The sequence below is a fragment of the Apis mellifera genome, linkage group LG10 (genome assembly GCF_003254395.2).
Source record: "Apis mellifera strain DH4 linkage group LG10, Amel_HAv3.1, whole genome shotgun sequence".
Lineage (NCBI taxonomy): Eukaryota > Metazoa > Arthropoda > Insecta > Hymenoptera > Apidae > Apis > Apis mellifera.
Genome location: NC_037647.1, coordinates 10,652,504 through 10,674,957, shown reverse-complemented (window position 1 = coordinate 10,674,957; position 22,454 = coordinate 10,652,504). Strand labels below are relative to the sequence as shown.

At 30.2% G+C, this 22,454-nt stretch overlaps 3 protein-coding genes and 2 long non-coding RNA genes across 9 annotated transcripts; 4 read left to right on the top strand and 1 right to left on the bottom strand.

The window, feature by feature from the left end:
• Positions 1 to 23: 23 nt before the first annotated feature.
• On the bottom strand, positions 24 to 2,555 carry LOC102656724. 3 transcript variants are annotated; one of them, XR_001704373.2, is made up of 6 exons: positions 2,377 to 2,534; positions 1,696 to 1,776; positions 1,258 to 1,579; positions 704 to 833; positions 516 to 609; positions 24 to 435 (listed from the first exon to the last, which is right to left on the bottom strand). It is a non-coding gene; the product is annotated as an uncharacterized LOC102656724 (long non-coding RNA). The 3 variants fall into 3 exon arrangements; XR_410510.3 differs by having other exon boundaries at positions 516 to 627; positions 1,696 to 2,555; XR_410508.3 differs by having other exon boundaries at positions 1,696 to 2,538.
• Positions 2,556 to 5,966: 3,411 nt separating this feature from the next.
• Positions 5,967 to 10,723, top strand: LOC102656594. Its single transcript, XM_006566186.3, has 3 exons — positions 5,967 to 6,184; positions 8,369 to 8,596; positions 9,470 to 10,723. Exons 1-3 carry the CDS (start codon positions 6,124 to 6,126, stop codon positions 9,700 to 9,702), a joined length of 522 nt encoding a protein of 173 aa, XP_006566249.1. The 5' UTR covers positions 5,967 to 6,123; the 3' UTR covers positions 9,703 to 10,723.
• Positions 10,724 to 10,849: 126 nt separating this feature from the next.
• LOC100577748 lies at positions 10,850 to 14,327 on the top strand. Of its 3 annotated transcripts, none has more exons than XM_003250786.4 (3): positions 10,890 to 11,082; positions 11,328 to 11,486; positions 13,993 to 14,327. In XM_003250786.4, exons 1-3 carry the CDS (start codon positions 11,021 to 11,023, stop codon positions 14,087 to 14,089), a joined length of 318 nt encoding a protein of 105 aa, XP_003250834.2. In that variant the 5' UTR covers positions 10,890 to 11,020; the 3' UTR covers positions 14,090 to 14,327. The 3 variants fall into 3 exon arrangements, with proteins under 3 accessions (XP_016769769.1, XP_003250834.2, XP_006566250.1); XM_006566187.3 differs by having other exon boundaries at positions 11,299 to 11,486; positions 13,993 to 14,246; XM_016914280.2 differs by lacking the exon at positions 11,328 to 11,486 and having other exon boundaries at positions 10,850 to 11,082; positions 13,993 to 14,246.
• Positions 14,328 to 16,607: 2,280 nt separating this feature from the next.
• Positions 16,608 to 21,502, top strand: LOC726268. Its single transcript, XM_003250766.4, has 3 exons — positions 16,608 to 16,826; positions 18,760 to 18,918; positions 20,383 to 21,502. The coding sequence occupies exons 1-3, from the start codon at positions 16,766 to 16,768 to the stop codon at positions 20,619 to 20,621; spliced, it is 459 nt and encodes a 152-aa protein (XP_003250814.1). The 5' UTR covers positions 16,608 to 16,765; the 3' UTR covers positions 20,622 to 21,502.
• Positions 18,927 to 20,351, top strand: LOC107965032. The gene is made up of 2 exons (XR_001704377.2): positions 18,927 to 19,700; positions 19,961 to 20,351. It is a non-coding gene; the product is annotated as an uncharacterized LOC107965032 (long non-coding RNA).
• Positions 21,503 to 22,454: the final 952 nt, after the last annotated feature.

The following is a 22,454-nucleotide window of genomic DNA, read 5'->3' as shown; positions in this document are numbered from 1 at the left end:
TCCTTTTTTTTTCTGAAATTTCCCTTTGTAAAACTGTACTTGTTCATCAAAAATGATAAATTATTCGTGGAAACTGCAACTATTACTTATTCGAGTAAATTTTTATTTTCATACCTAAATGAAATATTCCATCAATTTTTCACCGAACATAAAAGTAATAAAATCGTTTTTGGCAATCGGCCAATTCATATTACAATAAAAGGATACGAGCGAATAATATCTATCGTATGAAAACAGAGAGCAGTGAATTAATTCGGCGTTTATCCGTGAAAGCGGATTCCTCGATAGCCAAACAACTAATCGCCATTTTGGATCTGATCTAAACTCGGCCGACAAAATTGCACGTAATTGATACAATTAGCTCCATGCAATCATTCTAATCATGAGATAAATATTGACGAGCTTCATTGACATAGTTAATCATTACTTGATAATCTGTAAAATTAACCATTGACATTAACACAAAATTAACCATTTTGATCTCGATATAAATAATTTTTCAAATAATTACTTACGCACAATTATCTATTTTTTATTAATTCGAAAAATCGTTTTTCACATTGGTCGCAAAAGTTTCGTCCGTTTCGTTTCGTGGAAAATCGATCTCGTCTGAAACACGAAACGGTACTATAAACAAATTGGCCGGTTATTCACATCGAACAACGTACAACAAAATTACAGTAACAATCGACTTTCCACCCACCATCGTTCTTATTATTATATCTGCTTGCTCGAATTTTTCCCAACCAGTATTACGTGGGTGTCGTAACTTGATTTATCAACACGAGAAAAGTTTCTTTCTCTTTCCCTTAATGGTCTTCCTTGAAATTTCTCTGAAAAACAGGAATATGTATCTCTCGTTACGAAAGCGAGTCAGAATTTTTTTTTTTATATATATACAGTGGCTTACGAAACTATTTTTTTGTTCATATCAATAAATAATTTTTTGTTTTTTAATTAATTCGAAAATTAGAGCAATTTCTTTTTCATCGAGATTATTTTAAGGATACGAAATCAATAAATTTTTTTTTTAAATATAATTTTTCAATTTCGAATAAAACAAAAATTTACTAAAAAATAAAAAATGTCTAGAATGTATTGCTCTATTAATCCGTTATGAAAAAAGTTTTCGGTGAAAAAAATAACTTGATTTCTTCGTTTAATTGAATATTAAAAATTAGAATTTTCAGAAAGTTAAGTTTCCCTGTAAAATAAACATTGTTGAATAAATTTCATGAGCTATTCTATTATACGTACGCATAGGTACACGCATCGTGTAACCATAAGATAGGTTAGAATAATCTAAACAAGGGCCATAGAAGAGACGTGTGGTCGATCCAAAGGACTCGTAAAAATTTACTCGAATAATAATGTATACGCAGAGTCCAAGATTGAGGCAAATGTAGGTGGTGTACGGTCATTCTTCCTCGTCCTCCATCACTCGCAACAGCGTCTCCATCGACAGAAGCTTCGCCGACAGTATTATTACTATTTGGGTCGCGGCAATGTGGCGCCGAACATCCTGACGCTCTAACACTTCTCACCAACCTATGCTTTCATTACTGCGCACCCAAGATTCCTTGTGGGAATTAAGAGTAATTGTAGTAATTAATTTTGTATAAATATACATATAAAATAGAATTTATTTTTAACCTAAAGTTTTCCAATTAGTTAAACTGTAGCCACTTAACTCACTTTGGATCTTAATGCATTGGATGCCATATTTCGAAAGTATGTCAAGTTTAACTTGCTGGATTAGCACTTAACTTTTTTTATCTGTGAAAATTAGCTTTCTCTTAGCTTAAAAATATTTCTCTTCTTTTCAATTTTATATATATATATAGTTTGATTTTGATGTATGTACGATATAGGATATGCATACATTGTACAATTTTTTAGGTTATTTGAGGATATTTTAAAAAGTTTAGTGAAAAAATTCTGAGCCAGATCTCATGGTAATTGTTAAATTCAAAATTGAGCTAGACGGCGTCGTTCGCATGCTGGATAGGCGCCGCGACGTCTCCTCTTCTTATCTTTCTCTTTCTTTATTCTGTTTTCTTTTCTATAACTGATTTTACGAAAGAACGAAGTTTACATGTATATTTCGCCACACATGCACATATACACACCGAACAAAATGACCACGATTAATGATCCTGTCTAATGAAAATTTAGAGTATAATCTCACTCGAGCTGCGACTTCTTCTATCTGTATTTATAACTAAAAATACGAAGAAACTTGGTGGAAAATTTTGAAAACGGATACCGATTCAGTCGAACGAAAAGAGGTCGTAAGGAAATATAAATCGAAAATGAATAATATTTTGATGAAAATTTGTTGAAAAGCCGACTAAAACAATAAACATTTATGCTTACAAATTATGCATAACCTATAAATGAAACTACAAGTAATAACGATTTTGCAACTCGAGCAATTGAATTGAAGTTTTTACGAAATTTGAATGTTGTTATTTTTATATGTCGATAAAAAAATAATATATTTTCGTATATAAAATTTCGTATTATAGATATTTTTACGATGACTCTTTAAATATTTCTCAAAGTTATAAAATTGCTACTGTCAAGGAATATGTTTCTTCTTTTCCTTTTATATTCACGAAGTACATTTCGTCGATAAGTTAGTCGAAGAAGATAGATCGATAAAATTAAAGTTTTAATCAACGCCATCTCGCGTTTGGATTTCGGAAGCTTCGACTCGTTACTAGTATAACAGAATATGCATGGAGGTATTCGTCAGAGAAGGATAGAACACTGTGCGAGAAGGATAGAGAACACGTGCCACTATTTTTGGTTATGCGGTTCCTAATACCTCCCACCATTTCCAAAATATAACATTAAAAATTCGTTAATTATTAATTTTTTAATAAAAATTTATGCACTTTTAAGCTCGAATCTTAAAGATAGAACCCCGAACAAATTTTTCGTATCAATTTTAACAATAAATTCCTTTCAATTAATTATTTATTAATAATTGATGCGTGATATGAGAATTGACGCCATTAATACACAACACATTAATTTATTATCGTTAATTTATTATTATTATAGAATTTATTTATAAATATGAATATATGCATTTGAAAGCTTGTTACTTTCACGAATAATCTTTACTCGTAATTTTTTCGTTATTCGAGAAAATAAATCGATCATTCGTTCACTCGATCTCGAAATGAAAATTCGTCTACGAGACACTCTCTATGATAATCATTAATAAATCATTAATCGAGAAGAATTTCGAATTAAAATCGATACGTGAAACTTGTTTAAGGTTCTAACTTGAAGATGCAAATTTAAAAATGCATAAATTTTTAGTAAAAAATTAGTTATTAATTAATTTTCAACATAACTTTTTTGAATATGGTGGGGATATAATGGCGCCTTTTCTTTTTCTCGCACAGTGCTGCCCTCTTTCTCTGTGACGTCACGAATACCTCCATGCATATTCTGTTATCCTAATAACAAGTCGAAGCTTCCATGATCCAAACGCGAGATGGCGCCACAGGTACTAAAATTGTTTAATTCTCTTTCCTTGTCTAACACACGACAAAATTACCTTTACGTTCCATATTCCCACACAAATTCCGTGTATATTTTAGATAGATTTTTAAATTTGTATATACGTCGTATATACATATTTTATTTATTTTTTCATTGCATAAGCACATCATAAATATTTTATTTATATTATTTATATTTTCACACTTCGAATATACGTTTCATCGTAGGTTTTACACAACATAACTTTTTCGAATGTGGTGGGGATATAATGGCGCCTTTTCTATCTTTTTTGCACAGTGCTGCCTCTTTCTCTGTGACGTCACGAATACCTCCATGCATATTCTGTTATCCTAATAACAAGTCGAAGCTTCCACGATCCAAACGCGAGATGGCGCCACAGGTACTAAAAATTGTTTAATTCTCTTTCCTTGTCTAACACATGACAAAATTACATTTATGTTTCTACGTTTCCACACAAATTCCGTATATATTTTAGATATATTTTTAATATATATATATTTTATTTATTTTTTCGTTGCATAAGCACATCATAAATATTTTATTTGTATTATTTATATTTTTACACTTCGAATATACATTTCATCGTAGGTTTTACACGTGATATAATGACACTTTAAAGGGACAAATACAAAAAATAAACAGACAATAATTAAAACACGTTTAATCACATTTTAGAAAATTTTTCGCATGCCACTTCTTCCTGGATCATAATCCCTTGATAACAAAATCGAAATTTCTACGAGAAGAATATATAAACATCGGTGACACGAATTTTTCTTTTTAAATAAACCGTAAAGAAGAAGAAAAACAAGCACCTTTTCATTATACGTTTGTGCATTCGATATTTTTCGATCAAAGCCGCGCTCAAAAAAAAAAAGAGTTTCTTCGTTTAGGTAAATAATTCGATACGTGCCGGCGAAAAAAAAATTTGTTTAACCACTCCCTCGTAATGAAATCATCTCGATAATCGTCTCATTGAGAAATCGACGAGAGGTGCGCCTCTCTGTAAATAATTCGACCATTAAGTTTAAAACAGTTTACACGATTTGCGGTTATCTTACTACCTTCGAACAACGAGAAAAATATGAGCAGCAGCGCCACCTAAGATTGTTATTTACGCGTTTCTCGAGTCACAAAAATATGGCTGATCGTCGCTAACTTTTAATCAGGCTAATAGACAATTAACGTTCCTCGATGTGTTCCACACACTTCCTCCTTCCATTTTTTTTTTTTCGTCGTCATTCGAAGCTGCTGCTTCGAAAATTTATTCGATCCCCCCCCTTCCAGTTGCCCCTTATTTTCAACGCGAGAAATCGTTGGAATTCTTGCCAAACGGAATCTTCTGAATCGCATTTTCCACGCGAATTGTCTCGTGCACAATGTTTTAATCCAACCGGTATTACAGGAGCAACGGTACGTTTCAGTGATATTTTGAAAAAGTCGATTAAAGTCATTAAATGAAACGCGTTAATGCGTGAAATTTATCCATTCTATAGGACGGATAGGTAATACACAAGTACTGCAACAGGTGCATATAGATCTTGCTGTTTCTTTTTTTTGTGAATATGTGTTTTTTTTTTAAAAAAAATTCACGCCGATTTTCAAACATATCGGTTACATGGATTAAATTTCAAACGAGTAATTTCTCTTATAATGCATTTAAAATAAGAAATTGTATTCTATTAAAATTAATTAATTTTTCGAAAAGTAAAACGTTTTTAATAATATCTAGTGCACAAATATCTATTATATATCGAAATATAATGTATATAATATAATATATATCTTTCGTTACATTACTTAGAAAAATTACTCTTCGAGAAAATTCTCAATCGATAACATCCGATCGATCTATATACATCTTATATATCGAAATATAATGTATATAATGTAATATATATCTTCCGTTACATTACTTAGAAAAATTACTCTTCGAGAAAATTCTCAATCGATAACGTCCGATCGATCTATATACATCTAAATTACTAATTAAAAAAAATTTCTCGATCCTTTTTATGTACATACATCGAACTGTAACTTATCAATGTCGTCAAATCCATCAAAAGGATTAGTTTAAAAAATTCGAAAATTAAATAATTGTTTTATTTACTAATCAACCGATCCGTGTTGAATGTTGCAAATTAATATTAAATACGCAACACCGATCTCGTCTACACTTTAACACATTAAAAATTTTTTAAAAAATTCATTCGATGAAAATTTTACGAGACGATCTAGAAAAACAAATTTAGAAAAAAAAAAGAGAGGATAAAAAGAAGAAAGCTAAGTGGCTTGCGCGATTATGCGATCTCTATGGAGAGGAGTGGCAAAACGGAGAGAGAGAGAGAGAGAGAGAGAGAGAGAGAGAGAGATAGAGAGAGAGAGAGAGAGAGAGAAGGTGGCGAGTGGCGTGGTGAGTGGCGAAGCCCGCAATCTCATACTCGCGATCAGGCTGTCGACTCGACGACAACTCTTCCTCGTGCCCAGTGTTTCACCCTCCGTCACGAATCGCAGTTTGGATCCTGCATTCAAACGATAAACTTGTTCCACGTAAAAAAAAGAATCGCTACGACCACTTCCGGAATGAATCGAAGGATCGCGTCGCTAATCGTCAGCCTTGCCCTCGTGTTGGCGGTTCGTTCAGGTATGCATCCTTGTTCCCTCGTTTGAATTGGAAATTAATTTATTACGAATTATCGTGGAATCCGTGTCGATCCAATTTCTGTCGACGTGAGATATATTTATATTGTGTAATGTTCTAATAATCCTGGAATTTAGTTTTGAATTTAATTGGATTAAAAAAAACGATTAATTTGAGGAGTTGTTGTTGTTATTATTATTATTAAGGAAATATTTATTTTTGTGGCGTAATATATGTACGATTTAAATTCGAAAAAATTATACTTATCATCTTATACATATATATTATATATAATTACGTTATATTATTTAATTTCGATGCACGATGATCTTTGCAATATTTTTGTTGTGATGCTGCGTTTGAATTTATTTCGATTCTACTATCCAGCATTATCTCATTATCAACGAAACTTTATATCGCGATAACATTTAACAAAATTTAACTTATTTCAAAAAAATATCCATCGTTTTTATTATTATTTTATTCAATAACTGTAATCAAAGTCCCAATATATAAAACACCAAAGTAAACGCGTACTATTAATTTTAACTTCAATTCGTTAACTTTTAATCCATTTTTAAACGGGGAATATTCGTGATTATCGATTTCTTTTTCTTTCTTTTTTTTTTTTACAAGAATAAAACGTGAATAGTCACGAATTATTTTTTCATGCAAAAAATAACTCGAAAACTATGGAAGGGTTGTAGGTTAATCGTGGTTTATCGAACTACGAGTTGCAATTTACGACGGGAGGGGAGGGGGGGGGTAAGTCGCGATTCTTGGCGCCACGATACTCCGCGACCCAAATAATAACTACACACGGACATGCGTGTGTTTGGGGGAGGGAGGGAGGGAAAGGGAGAGGGAGAGGGAGAGAGAGAGAGAGAGAGACGTTAAGAATTACGTATTTTTCGATTTTATAAACATTCTCACGATATATCCGCTCCGTTGGTTAGAATTAACCATAGTAAATATTATGTGGACGTCACAGAGGACGTCATCTAGCAGGCGCCAAGGAAAATAAATTTTCATTGTCTTGGAAACAAATAATCTTCGGATATTGAGATACTATCTTCATATTATAATCAAGAAAAGTGGTATTTTCTTTAAATAGATTCGACGCGTAATTTCCACTTTTTCCCTATTTTTTCCATTTATATATGTATTTTATGCAATAAGATATGAAAAGAAACGAAGAAAATGATTCGTCGTGATTATTAATTTTTTTTCTTATTTCATATTACGTATTTTGGATTTGAAAATTTTATTGATAATTCTTTTCTTTCGTAATTTTATTTAACCCTTTGCGGAAAATTTTGGAATCTTATTTGAAATCTGATTCTTAATTCTCGTGTTTATGTTTTTTTATTCTATTTTTAAGAATTTATATTTCTAACGATTTTTCCTTTTTTTACATAATTGCGTCTTGCGAATCGTTTGTGATTCCAGAAGTACGAATGGGAAAGGATTTTCTTCGAATCTGATCAATTTTCGTTTAATTTAAAAATTTATTATTAATAAAAAAAAATTTATGCTATTTTTTTTGCAAACGATTCTTTGATTTTCTATAAAAGATATTTTTTATACGAAACAAGATCGTAAATATTGTAAATAAAAATTTATTAGGAACAATATGTATTATTTTATCAAGAATTTTATTATTAGAGATTAATTTGTCCATGAAGGGTTAATAATTTTACCATTATTAAATATTATAGGCGAAATAGGAGGTTAAAATACAGAGCTTAAAATGATTATACGAAAATTTTTTTCTAAATTCATTTCTACATTTCAAGTAATTTTATTTTAAATGAATTATAAATTGAGCAGCAGTTTTTTTTTTCCAACTATTTTTTGAGCAAAATCGTGTCAAGTGCCAAAAGAGACGTGCGAAAATATTACAATGCCAAACTCAACAACGTTTTAGTGGCACGTTGAAGAAGAGGAACGTGAAGAGTAGCAGGATGACGACAAGAGTGACCATTTGTACACAATTAGCGGATCATTGCTAATTAGCTGTGAAAAAAAGAAAATGTAACGATGATTATTTGACATAGAAATGAAATATAAACTCGTTTTTTTTTTATTCAACATCTCGTTCGTTTGATAAATGAAAAATGTTATTTGTGTTAAAGAAAAAAAAAAAAAAAAAAAAAAAAGAAAAAAAAAACGGTTTTGATTTTACAGACGACAAATTAAAGTGCTACATGTGTACCTCGTTGACGGACCCTAGCTGCGACACGGATCTGAGCACAGAGGATATCAAAGAGTGCACTTTGAACAACATGGACTCGTTTAAACAAAGGATTCAACAGCACAACGATTTAAATAAGATAGCCGTCATTTTCGAAGTCGACAAATCACAGTATTATCAAGCATCCGCCCCGATGGCATGCGCTAAAATGATTCTTAAGGGTACGAATCGTGAATTTATAATTTATAAAATTTAGAAAAACAATCAATGAATTTTATTTATTATTTCGTACTATATTTTATTTATTTTTATTTCAGATACATTTTTACTTTTATATTTTCTTATATTATCTAAATAATTTATAGAAAGAAATTATATTTTTGAAGTTTCAAATTTGGAAAAAAAACATGAGCTTATTATTTCATATTTTATATATTCATTCGATATATTTTTATTTTCATCGTAGAATGATTAATCAATTTTTTTTCCAAATATTTTTATATCTTGTATTCTATATTTTATAAAGAAGTTTCTTAAAAATATTGAACATTCAGCTTTGTTAACAACAGCTTTGTTATTAACAAAAAACACTAGCCAATCATGAAGCGCGTAGCCTAGTTGAAACACCGAATTATAGCTGACAATTGGCTACATACTGTCGACCGAACACAAACAAATTTAAGCAACATATTTTAAAGAAAGTGCGTTGAATATAACAAATATTTTTTTATCGATAAAAAATATGGAATTACATTGCAAACAATGAATGAATAAATAAATACAAATATTCAATACACTTTCTTCGAAATACATTGCTTGGATTTTTTCGTGCTCGATCGGCAACTCGTAGCCAATGCTATTATCTACTACGCCTAGTGTTTTCGTGTCTAGAGTTTTTTGTTAATAAGTCGTTAACAAGACTGCGACGAAAGTTTTCGCGAAAGAAAGTGTGAATCTCAGTGTGTGAATGTCTCAATATTTTTGGAATATCTTGTATTTCTGTTTTTATTATTATTATTTTTTTTTGTTATACTTTACATCGCGTTCATTTATCCATAAATGATCGAATTTATCAATTAACCTGTGTTCATCAGTCAACAATCGAGACGTGACGGTGAGGACTTGCCAGACAGCGAAGACGGAGACTATCGACCCATGCAAAGCGATCCAAGGCAAAGTCGCCAACAATATTCATGATCTGCAAAGTTGCGACTTATGTGAACACGACGCTTGTAACGGTTCCATTTCTGTCTCTCCAAGGATTCTGCTCCCACTGTTGTCCGCCATTGGTGCAATAGCTTTCGCTTCTTTTTACAAGACCGCGTAACCTTTATAAATTATCCAAGTTGAAAGAATCGATTTCGATTATCCTGTCGAGTTATTGATTCCATTTAGCATATTCTAAAATTTGAAACACACACATATACGCATGTATAAGCATCACATTGTTCATTGATATTCCACGTCGTTTCACAATGCGTTTCGAATCGTGATAACGGATATATTTGCGATATGAAAGAAAATCGATTAAAAAATTTATTAGATCTCTTCTCTTAAATTAAATTATTTATTTATTTATTCTTTTTGTATTAGATATTATTTTATACAATTCTTATTTATATCTTCGAGAGAAAGCAGATTAGAGTAATATTTGTTGAGAAAATCTAGCGTGCTATCGATACACTCGAATTTGAAACAAGATTAAATTCGTTTCGATAAATCGTTATTTCGATACGTGTAATTTTTATACAATTTTGAGAACAGAAAGAAATTTCCATTTTCTACGTTTCAAAAATAAACGAATCAATTAGCGGATTTTATATATATATCAAATTTGAAAATTAAAACAGTGTCTATGTAGAAACGTTAATGGTAATCGATTCCACGATTCCATCGCCTGTAACGCGTGTTCCTTATATAAAAATTCGAATATTGTATTTGTAATTGCATATTTGAGCACGATCTTATATAAATAAGTAAATACATTATATAGCTATATATTGTACGAATTAAGGGGCTTATGTGAAATTTTGGCCAGTGTTTATATCGGTGGAATGTTACTCGCAACAGTGATTGCTTGACAAGTTCGAATATATATATATATCGTCGCACGAGAATTATTACGAGCAATAAAATACACCGTGTATCGTTAAAATTTCTCAAAAAGATACGAATTTTAATATCTCTGTATATACGCGATTAATAATCGAGATTGAATAATTTTAGATTTGCAAAGGGAAAATTTTGAAAATTTGTGTACATGAATTTCTTATCTTCTTTGTAAATATCGATGGTTAATCTAGTTTCAACAATTAACTCCATGTTTTTTTTTTTTTATCATCAAGATGCGAGCGATATATCTTATGTAGCTTCGGTTTCGAAAAACACTTGTACTTTTTAATGTAACGTTTATGTAACATCTTTAATTCTGAAACAGAGGAATTAAAATATATATATATATATATATATATATATGATCGAAAGGATTAATCTATGCATTTTTTTTATCTGAATCTGAAGCCAAATTTTACGCCACTACGTAACTATGCAACTCCCTACTCTACTTCTCATTTTCAGAATCTATATACGATCCTTATTTTTATCGCCAGAGATAAGATAATAAGTAATGAGAAGATTCGGAACGTATGCAAAGGTGGTGCCGACATGATTGGACTAGCAATCTCGATAATCGTTCTCGTGAATTTAGGTAAGCGGTAACTTTCGATTTTATTTTCTCTTTCATCCAAGCTCAGAAAAGAAATTTAGAATTTTTCCAAATTATAATTTTCGTTCATCGCGAAAGCCCAAATAACATAACCCCATTGTACATACATCACAGAAAGTAACCTAAAACAAGTAAAAGTAACCTATTGTAAAATTTTTTTTTTTCTCCCTCCTCGACAATCATTCGCTTCGATCGAAGATATAAAGGCATCGATTCGAATTTGACAGAGTGCGGGAAAGGAGAGAAGTTGTGGTGTTACCAATGCAACACCAACTTGAGGAACAGGCACACGAGGGAGTGCAACGATCCTTACCCGTCATCCTATTTCGATTTAACTCTCTGCCCTCGAAACGAGTCGCACCATTGTTTGAAAAGCATCATCGATTGTGCGTATATGAAATAACTTTTACGTAGATTATTGTTGCGTGCGCCCGCCTTCATTACGTGCGCCCGCCTTCATTACGTGCACGCAACGTGCATCCACGTTGTATGTCTAACGCGCTATCAACATGTTCGATCATTCGCGGTGGATTCTATGTGTTGCATAATAAGTGATATATGGTTACGTGTATGTGTTGAATGGTGAATTTTGAATTTAAATTTAATTTCACGACTGTTTTTTCTTTTTCTTTTTTTTTTTTATTGTGTCAAGTATTCGAACGCTATTTTAGAAGGAAGTTAACCTAAAAAATCTTGTCTCGAATGAAACTTTTTGCTCTCTCTTTTCTCGACGATGAGAAATCTCTTTCAAAGGATGAAACGAAGTTATCATTTATATAAATTGTCTATATTTTTTCCTATTTTTGATACAATTTCACTCGACGATTTTTTTTTACAACAGAGTAAATTGTGAGTATTTTTTTAAAACTTTAAAAGAAAATTAATTTAAAGAAACTTTGAGAGAAAAAAAAAAGAAAAATGCTTCGTATTCATCAGAAGATAAAACAGTGTTGGAATGCTTTTGTGAGTCACTCTACTATATTCATTATTGATCTGATGATTCGATATCTAAAGAATAAATCAATTTTTTCAATAAGAATCGTAAAAAAATAAAATAAAAGTTCTTAGCTTTTCAAATGAATTTTAAAATAGAAATTTAATTTTTATTAATATAGAGATTTCACTGTATATTAAAAAAGAAAAAAAATATAGATTTGAAACATTAAAACGATTTCACGTTACGTGAAATTTGGATCAATCATTTTGTGTCTCTCGAGAGGAGGACGTTCTTCAACATTGACCAATGTTAAGCAATCGATGCAGAGTTAAGAGAAAAATCAATTATTACTCAATTTCTTTTTTTTTTTTCTCTCTTTTTGGAGATGTAACAAGGTCATTGGCGAAGAAACGACCAGATTTTACGACGTAGATTTATCTCGATTAGGAATTGAATAGAATTTCTTATATGGTTTTGTGAAAGTAGGGCAGTGTCTAGGTAGTTATGTTTTTGCCTTTTTGAAACAAATATCGTGCACTTATGTAAGAGATGATGAATCGACGGTGTGTCTTATCTATCCAGAATTTTATGCTTTTAATTTGAATTTATATGTATATATACGTATACATGTTAAAAAGTATATTATGCATTACATACTTTCCTCTTTAATAACAATTTTAATTCTATTTTACGTTAGAGAAAAGAATTGACAAATTGCTTACCTCTACGTGACAAATTAAAAAAGTATCATAGGATATATAAAATATTCGCTGGATAGAGAACACTTTAGAAACCAAGGACGGAATGTTAAACGCGAAAAACAATCGATCTCGACATTTTTCCTTCTTCTCCGCGAATAATTCATTCCTGTTCTTTTAATCCCGTATATTAAAAAGAGAGATATTAACACCACTCCTGCGTAATTTTAATCCACTATTTACATTTACAAAGAATACTTGGTAAGGAAAAATTATTAATTCTACGTGGCTGGTATTAAAATTAAAAAAAAGTATCATAGAATTTAAAATATGGTACGCTGGATACAACAATTTAACCAAGGACGGAATATTAAACGCGAAAAACAATCGATCCTGACATTTTTCCTTATTCTCACGAGAGATTAGATATAATGATTCGTCTGTACTCGTTTGATACATTTTAACGTATATTTATATACGTTAAACAGGCGAACAGTTTAATACTTCGTGATATAAAGTTTTTCATTCGAGGATATTTATTTATTTTATATTATAAAGAGAAATTAAATAAATTTATAATTCTATACGAGTTTAAAAAGCGTGTATAAATTTTTATTTACGAATTAAAAATATTGGTTAGACAACTTTGAGGATAAAATATTATAAGAATAGGTTAATATCTTAATGTTTTCCCTTTTTCTCACGAGATGGCACAATGATTTGTTTACGCCTTTGATATATTCCCACATCGGTTGGATAACTTTAACCTAGAATATTAAAAGATAGATTAACAATCAATCTTTGATGATTATACGTGAAACGATTTTATTTATACCTTTAAGTATATTTTAATAAATTTTCATTAAATAGATACAATTTAATACGATTACTTCGAGATTTAAAGTTTTTTTTCTATTTATCTACGAAAGAAAAATTTAAATAAATTTATAACTCTATATACGCGGCTGAAAAAACGCATATACAAATCATTATTTACGAATTGTAAATTACCGGTTAGATAACATTAATTAAGAATAGAATATGAATGGGTTAATAATTGATCTTAACTTCTCTTCCTTTCATTCTTTTTTTTCTACGGAATGGCGTATAATAATTCATCGTTGTCACAATTCATTTATCTCAATCTCGCGATTTTCGTTTTATATATATATATATATATATATATATATATATATATATATATCGCTGCCTTGAAACTGGTGAGACTATGACACAACTATTTCCTTAATGATGCAGATGGAGACGTGCTGGTGACGGTACGAGGCTGCGTGCCGTCACGAGAAATCGATGGATACTGCCAACAAACGGAACATTTTCCAGGATCCAGCATTAAGTGCTCTTTTTGCGACGATTACGCTTGCAACAGCCAAAATTCCAATCGTGTTTCGAACGATTTAATATCGATTATTTTAACTTTCATTCCTTCGATAATTCCAATCATATATTTATTTTAACTCTTCTCCTTTTTTTTTTTATATAATAAAATGACTTTATATTCTTACAAAATAGGTAATTATAAATGGAATAAAATTGAAATTAATTTTATAATAAATATTCTCACGATTCTGATTCTCATCGGATATTTAGAAATATTTCTTTTAATATCGAAATATTAAAAATAGAAATTTTATTACTAAAAATCGTTCTTCATATTAGAACTTGATTTAATTTCGTTCAACTTTGATTTGTTTAACCTTTCTTCCTCGAAATTTCCCTTAAAATTAACATAAAATTCTCTTTATAAAATCAACTTCCTCCCTTCAGAAATTAATAATACGAAAGTTTGCTTTCTTTTAACAATCACAAATCGTCATCATCATCGTCATCACCCATACACGAAGACGATAAACATGGATTATGAACCGGAAAAGGCTGTTGACTTTCAAGCGAGAAATTAAATTGCTTTATGAATGAAGACAGGGAGACAGTGTAACCTTTGTATCGATGATGCTGACTTCACTTGCGTCCCGTTACCAATACCTACAAGGATCGCGCGTACGCGTGTTACGCACACGTTTGGCGCATCTGGCCGAAGGGGGAGGGGTCAAATGCTCGAGTCAATTCGGTAATGTCTAATGCGGGGTTAAACGATCCTCTGACCCCTGATGAAGCAACCTTCCTTAACGAGTCGGCAAGCATCACTTTGCAATCCTCCTTCTCGTTCCATATCTGTATACAATTCGTGCAATCATTCCAATGAAATTCGTTTATTCGTTTATTCAAAGTTTATTTTATTTATTTAACATCGTCCTCGATTTTTTAAATTTATTTCTCGAGACTCGTGATAATTTATTCAATTTATTAAATTTTATAATTTAATAAAATAAATTATAATTAATTCTAAATTCCACCTAAAATCAATAAATTTAATTATACAATTTTTTTTAAATTAATTTCCGAGTTAAACTTTCATTCGTTGTTTCAGAATTATTTATTAATAATAATTTTTTATAATTTAATAATTTAACTTTATAAACAAACAAACTTTATTATTCATATAATTATATAATTATATCACATATATGAAAACAGTTATTGAAAAAATATATATATATGTATATTTAATTATTTAACATAAAATAAATAATATTACAAGTAGTCGTCGAAAAATATATTTTTATTTACGTTTCAAATTCCTTTTCTCTTTTCTTCTTTTTTTTTTCTTCAAACTTGGCTACACTGTCAAAAGAATAAAGTATTGCACTTCTATCCTACTCTGAAAATAAAGCAGAATCGTGAGTTATTAGGTTATCATAAAATAGGAGGTGGAGAAACAAGTTCGTTCGAAATCAAAACTATTCGAAATCTATGAATCTCTCTTACGAGACTCTTTCAAGATTCAGAATCAGAGTAAATCCTCAAACAATCATATTTTTCCAGCGCGAAGCTCCGCAAGATGCCGAAGAGGGGGTCCCATAATTGTTCTAACGAGTCCAATGAGGGTCCCCGAGGAGCAATGCCGCTTTCCTTTCTCCCTCTCCCTCGACTCATAATTACCGTTTCTCCCTTTCTCCCCTTTCGCCGCTTCACTCGGCGAATTTAATAAAAAATGTCCACGGTTGAAATCATACCGATAATAATGGTAAATAAAATGGAATAATTTTTCTTTTTCTTCGAGTAAATTAATCATTAACTTCTTTTTTAATGTAACAAGCTTTTATGCAAAGTAAAATTTTTTATAAAGTTTAAAAATTTAAAAATTCCTCCAATTATCACATTCTGTAAATTTGTAAATTTTTTTACAGTTGAATTTTTCAAGAATAAAATAATCTAGTTATTTTATACTTATATTGTACACATTTTTCTGTTTTTTATTATAATTATTTCTAATTAATTCAGAAATTTCGAAAAGTTGAGACACTCTTCTAATTCGAAGCAATTAATCTGTCAAGCGAATTACTTATGAAACGATTATGAAGTTAGTAATATTTTCACGACTAAAAAGGAACTATATAACTCGTAAATTATCCCTAAATATTTCTGCAACGTCTATGTAATTAATCCCCACTTATCGCGCGTATAACACGGCGATAATTAATTACAAATTACGTAAAAAAAAATAAATTATCATTTTCTACGTAACAATCTACGATCTACGACGTAAAAAAAAAAAAAAAAAAAAATGCAACAATATTCTCGATCGACGCACGCAAAAAAGGAACATTGTTCGAAAAATTTTAACCAATTAATTTCCTTCCACTCGATCGAGTCTCGACTTCCTCCGGCTCCTTTGGATATCCTATAGAGGATATTATTAATAGAGCGCGAGCTGCGCCTTTATTGGTCCGTTCCTTACGCCCCAAGAAACGGAGGAGAAGGAGAGGACGCGGCCGTGTTACTCCGGGCAAAAAAGGGGGTGTTGAGTGTTTCAGTAACGCTGTGAACACGTACGGTGACGGCTATCAATTCCTCTCTGCCTATTTCTCGACCGCCACATGCTCCAACAATAGATTTTTTTCCTTCGTGATTGGTGTTGATCGATTGGAGGAGGATACAACGGAGGATCGATATGTCGTCGGTGTCGAGTTGGATATTGGTCGTGGTTGGCCTGATCGTTTCGATTCAATCGGGTAAGCTATGATAAAATTTTAATATTGAATTTAATTTTTTTAGGAAAAAAAAAAAAGAGAGAATCGATCGATCGATTTTGATGACTTCTGAAGAATTTTTAATTTTTCCCGCCAAATTATTATTATTACGATCGATCAGTAAAATTCGATCGAAATTTTTCGAATTTGAATTTTTAAAGAAGTTTTGAAAAGAGCATAAAAATTTATAATCCAGTTTCTTTTTTTAAAAAAGAATATTTGAAGAGAATTGTGTAACTTGGAGTTATCAAGAAGTTAAGAAAAGTTTTCCAAGAATTTTTAATTCTTGATAAGCGTTTCTTTAAAAATAAATAAAAGTGGTAATTGGAAACGGAAAATTTTGTAAAACGAATTTAAATTTTAGAAGAATAATTTATTTATTATTCTTTCGAGGAGAAAAATTTGTCGATCTTGATCTCTGAAGAATTTTTAATTTTCCCGCCAAAATGCACGTTTTCGAACGATTGAATTTGATCGAACGTGCGTTATTTGATGAAAGAATATGATCCACTTGTTCGTTTCCATTTATTTTTTATCATTTTAGTTATCATTTTTATTATTTAACGATCTTGTTCGATAAATAAAATTACATCGAAATTTTGCGAATTTGAATTTTTAAGGAATGATCATAAACAATTTTATTTAGTTTTAAAATCATAAAAATTAATGATCGAATTTTTCAAAAAAAAGCATTTAACGTAACGAATATTTATTAATTTTTGTCAAGAAAAATTAATTTCTACGCATTAAATAAAATTTTTATGGAAACGAAAAAAATTGCGAAAATTGCAAAATTAAATCTTCGAAGAGATTCTATAATAATTTATAATTTAATAATTTATCATCCTGTGGAAAAGAAACTGAATCTCTTAATTTCTGAAGAATTTTTAATTTTCCCGCCAAAACGCACGCAATTCAAATTTTCGAACGATTGATTCCGATACGCGCGATTTGCCCCCCTCTCCCCTCCTCTCCTTGCTCGCCGAACGTTTCGAAAACAAAAAAAAAAAAGAAAAATTTAACAACGAAACGGGTGAATCAGAATTCGATGGCAATGACGATGGACGATGATTCGATAACAATGGCGGTTGAAATATGGCAGAGCAAAGCATTAAGATAAAGTTATTACGTCATTTACATTCATTAAACGTTAAACTCGGGCATTAATATTTCTTTCGACTCGTTTGGTCCAGTTACGACTTTAATTATTGTTTCTATTTTTCTCATTACGCAATCGTCCATTGTTATCATCTTATCAAATGCGTTATCAAATCGCCTATTGTTACTTACTTCTTTTCCTTTTTTTTTTTTTTTTGTTTGTTTTTCTCCCGCGGAGAAAAATAAATTAAGCACGATGATCGATCTATCAAATCGATTGTTACGATCGATTGTTCCATTCAATATTTTCATAATTTTGTAAATTTTAACGCGTCTCGTAAATATTCTTGATTTAACGCGTTCAGGTCGTGTGTGTATTCTACATTTCTATATATTTCGTCATTTTTGCTGCAGCGGAAAGGGGAATGACTAATCCATCGGAATATTCCATAATATTATTCGAAACTGACTTTTCAATATTTCATTCCTATTCTATAAACGTGTATGATAATACAAATGATATTGAATCTCGAGATCAGTTAGATGTAATGTATACACGTTTAATTTAATTTTACGCGGTTAAATTAGATTGAGAAACTCGAAGTAATAAAAATAGCGAAGTGATAAATTTATTTGTTAATATTCGTAACGTTTAATGCATCTCGAAAATAGTAACAATAGTAATTGACATTAAATTAGAATTATTTTTTTGTACAACTTATCCAGAAAAATGAAAACTCGAGGTATACAACGAAGCAAATTTATAAATTTATTTGTTAATATTCGATGATTTTTAATGTATTTATTAATTGAACAGGTTCAGCTTTACAATGTTGGGATTGCGCTTCCAACACCAACCCTTTGTGTGGTGATCCGATGAACGTGACTGATCATCATGGCATCTTCCATGTGAAAACATGCGAATCTGGAATTTACGATACGTCGAGAAAAATTTGCCGAAAAATCGTGAAAAGAGGTAAGAATAATTGTTTTAAAAATAATCCTCAACGAATATCAAATTGGGCCAGAGGATAGAATCAATTTTCTCGATAAGAATCGAGGGAAATAATTAAATTAAGAATCAAGGAAAATAATTGGTGTTTATACGAGGAAGGAAGAAATCCAATATATAAGAAACTTTTTCCAACGAAAAATGCATTTTTGAATGAATATTATAGCATTGAATGTAAATACGAATCCTAAAATCTAAATTTTCATATTTTTTTTACACTTAAATTATCCTTATATTTAAATCGATATTAATTTCATATCATTCGTACAGTTATATGTACGATTATACAATTAAACGTTTAAATATATATTCTACGTTTTAAAAAATAAAATGAAAAAATGAAAAACTTCCTTTGCGTATTTACACAAATATATAACAAATTCGAGACATCCTGTTTAGTCATAATCATAGATATATATACATGGATGTTCTCAATTCTTACATCAGGGATGACGTATACACGTTATATCATAGAATAGTGTAACTCATCGTCTTAAAGTTGATCGCCACGGTGCATTGTGTTGCGTTTATGAGTCATGTCACGTGCTTCTACACCATAATTGCGATAATTATGTATTGGCAAGGTCAAAATCGCGTCTATGTCATGAAAAAATCACTCGATGTCATGGAATCATAAATATTGAGGTTAATCGTGTAACTCGAATTCTGGACTTAACGAGTGTGAAAGATTAATTAAATTTGCATAACCGTTAAAAAAATGTTACTTCTCTAAACGCGAATAAAAAGTTGTGTAATGATATTTTAAAAACTCGATCGAGAATAATTTGTAGAAAATTATCAGTTATTAATTTCTAATTTGTTCTTTTCAGTGTTGATAATTTTGTAAATACAGAAATCAAATGTTTCAATAATTTTAGTTTGTATAAGTTGAATAGCTTTTGTGATAAATTTCGCAGATGTATCGTTCGTAGTTTCTAATCCTGGATAAATTTCCATGAAATCCAAATTCATTCAAATATGCAATGTTTCGTAATTACTTCCACAGTTTGTTGGTGACATTTGGAATCCCGGCTGTTACACAACCTGTTGCACTAGATCGCTCAAACGTAAACACAAAAGGAAATATGGCGTGCTAATATTCGGTTATACGCATGTGAATCGGAAGTTATGCACACGTTACGTTCTGTTTCTATGGATATTTTGGTTATGGATTACATAAATCCTGCGAATCTGCCAATAATTTCCCTTAATATCACGTTGCAATCGGAAGTTAACCATTTCACGACTCGATGACATCGTAGAATTGATCGATTGACATGCATAAATGTCAACATAATTGTAATTGCACGTGTGTCAACGTTACGAATACACATAAAAGAACGATGATTCGTAATAAAATGAAAGATAATAAACAATTTTCTTGATTTTCGAATAAATTTTGAACTTGATTTTTTTTTTTTCTTACAGAGAATGGCGAAAGAGTTGTGATTCGTCAATGTTCGACACCGAATGTCGACGAAGCGGACATAGTGGATGGTCCTTGCAGTGCAACCGCAATTTCAACTCGAAATTTAATCGAATGTTATATTTGCAGCACCGACCTCTGCAATTCCGCAATGGGAGTATCGGTTACACGATCTCTTTTCATGGTCACGTTGACTATTATCGGCTACTGTTACGTACAATCGAAATACATCGCCCTTTAATGAAAAACTTTAACCTATACACATTTTCCACTTTGAAAAATAACCACACATAAGTGCGCCATTTTTAAACGATTTTAAATTATTACCATCTTAAATTAAAACGTAATAATGAAGTGTTCGATTTATCGTAGTCTTGGTTAATAACAATTAATTATCAATCTTAGAAGTCGTTTGACTTTAAATTATACGAATTCAAACGAAGGTTCGATTGTGTAGTGTTGGTTAATAACAAAGTTATATTAATAACATTGGTATATTGGTAATAACAAAAGTATTAATTATTAATCCTAGAGAGCGCAATTTTAAATAATTTTAAATTCAAAAATAATAAGAAAAATTCCAATATTGTAGTCTTAATTAATAACCAAGTTATATATAATTAATTAAATCTTTATTCGTTATCGTAGAAAGCGCCGTTTTAAAGGATCTTAAATCTAACAATGTATTAATACTTCGTAAATAAATGTTATCACGTGTAATTTACTTTTTATCGCGATTATAACCATTTTTTTGGCCAAATTATCGATTAAATCGCTATTCTAGATGCATGTATCTACTTGAAAATCTTATTAAGATGATAAAACGGTGTATTAAAATGATTTTAAGCGCGCACAAATTTGTTAACTATTTTATAGTTAGGCATAGCTCGTTAGTCGCGTATCAAGTAGAATAGATTGACGTATAGCGGAGTAGTTGCATCACCGTGCTGAAAGCTTTATTTAATCTAATCGTTTATTTAACGATAACACGATTTCCGTAAAAAAAAAAAAGTAAAAATAAAAAAAAAATCTATACTAAATGGAACAACGATATTTTTGTACAATGTGTATATAGTTTTAACACGTGTGACGTGATTGTATAATAAAGGATTGTTAACTCGATTTTATATTTTGTAATTACGTACTTGCTTTCACGTCACCATTAGTAATTCTTTCCGATTCTTTTTTTATCGATTTTTTTGTTCGAATTTTCTTCTCTCGTTAACTTTATCGGTTTAAGCTTTGTCGTTTTCATTTTTTAATTCTTGTGTTATTTATATAATTTCTTTTGTAATGATACTACTTTAAGTTGAAAAGGAAAAAACGAGTGGAAAAAAGTAGCTTATCAGGAATCCGTCCAATGTATATAAGATGATACGAAATTTTGTTCTTTCATTTCGCATTATCTGATTAAAAGTAGTATTTTCTTATATCCCATTAAAATTCTTTAATTACTAGATTTAGTAGATTAGATGCATTATGCTTTTCATTGTGATTAAATTTGCTTTCATTATCGATTCTTTTTTTTTTTATTTGTTAATATTAAAAACAAGTTCAGTTTTACTATAAATTTTCGAGGAATGATAATTAGAATTTATTTTTCATATTTACAATTTTCTATTTTACTCTACTATATAGGAAAATATAATGTATAATGTATACCTATTTCTAAATTTCATTTTCTATCATTTGTGTATAATTACTTAATAAATACAAATTACTATTACATTTATACATTAATACTTACATAACATTATAATTAATAATTGTAAATGGCTATATAAATTTCATGGTAACGTTTAATTTAAAATTAAAATCGATTCTAAAAATACGTAATAACATAAAAATAAAATTATAAAGAAGGAATATCTCTATAGAAGTAACTGCTTAAAAAGTATTCTCTTACTACAAGGAGATTGGAACAATAATTATTTAAAACTAACTTTACTTACAACTTATTTAAGAAAGAGAAAAAAATTATTGATGAAAAACGAAAATCGTGCAACAGAAAAGCCTCTTTTCGAAATTGAAATGAAACGAATTTTTCTTGTTTTTCACATTTGTGAAATGTGCT

What these genes read in the sequence shown, in the direction of transcription:
- LOC102656594 (XM_006566186.3), top strand. Translation starts at nt 6,124, where the DNA reads ATGAATCGAAGGATCGCGTCGCTAATCGTCAGCCTTGCCCTCGTGTTG. An exon ending in CGTGTTGGCGGTTCGTTCAG is followed by an intron (nt 6,185 to 8,368) that starts GTATGCATCCTT and finishes TTGATTTTACAG; the next exon opens with ACGACAAATTAAAGTGCTAC. An exon ending in CGCTAAAATGATTCTTAAGG is followed by an intron (nt 8,597 to 9,469) that starts GTACGAATCGTG and finishes TGTGTTCATCAG; the next exon opens with TCAACAATCGAGACGTGACG.
- LOC100577748 (XM_006566187.3), top strand. Translation starts at nt 11,021, where the DNA reads ATGCAAAGGTGGTGCCGACATGATTGGACTAGCAATCTCGATAATCGT. An exon ending in AATCGTTCTCGTGAATTTAG is followed by an intron (nt 11,083 to 11,298) that starts GTAAGCGGTAAC and finishes CTTCGATCGAAG; the next exon opens with ATATAAAGGCATCGATTCGA. An exon ending in TTTGAAAAGCATCATCGATT is followed by an intron (nt 11,487 to 13,992) that starts GTGCGTATATGA and finishes TTAATGATGCAG; the next exon opens with ATGGAGACGTGCTGGTGACG.
- LOC726268 (XM_003250766.4), top strand. Translation starts at nt 16,766, where the DNA reads ATGTCGTCGGTGTCGAGTTGGATATTGGTCGTGGTTGGCCTGATCGTT. An exon ending in GATCGTTTCGATTCAATCGG is followed by an intron (nt 16,827 to 18,759) that starts GTAAGCTATGAT and finishes TTAATTGAACAG; the next exon opens with GTTCAGCTTTACAATGTTGG. An exon ending in CCGAAAAATCGTGAAAAGAG is followed by an intron (nt 18,919 to 20,382) that starts GTAAGAATAATT and finishes TTTTTCTTACAG; the next exon opens with AGAATGGCGAAAGAGTTGTG.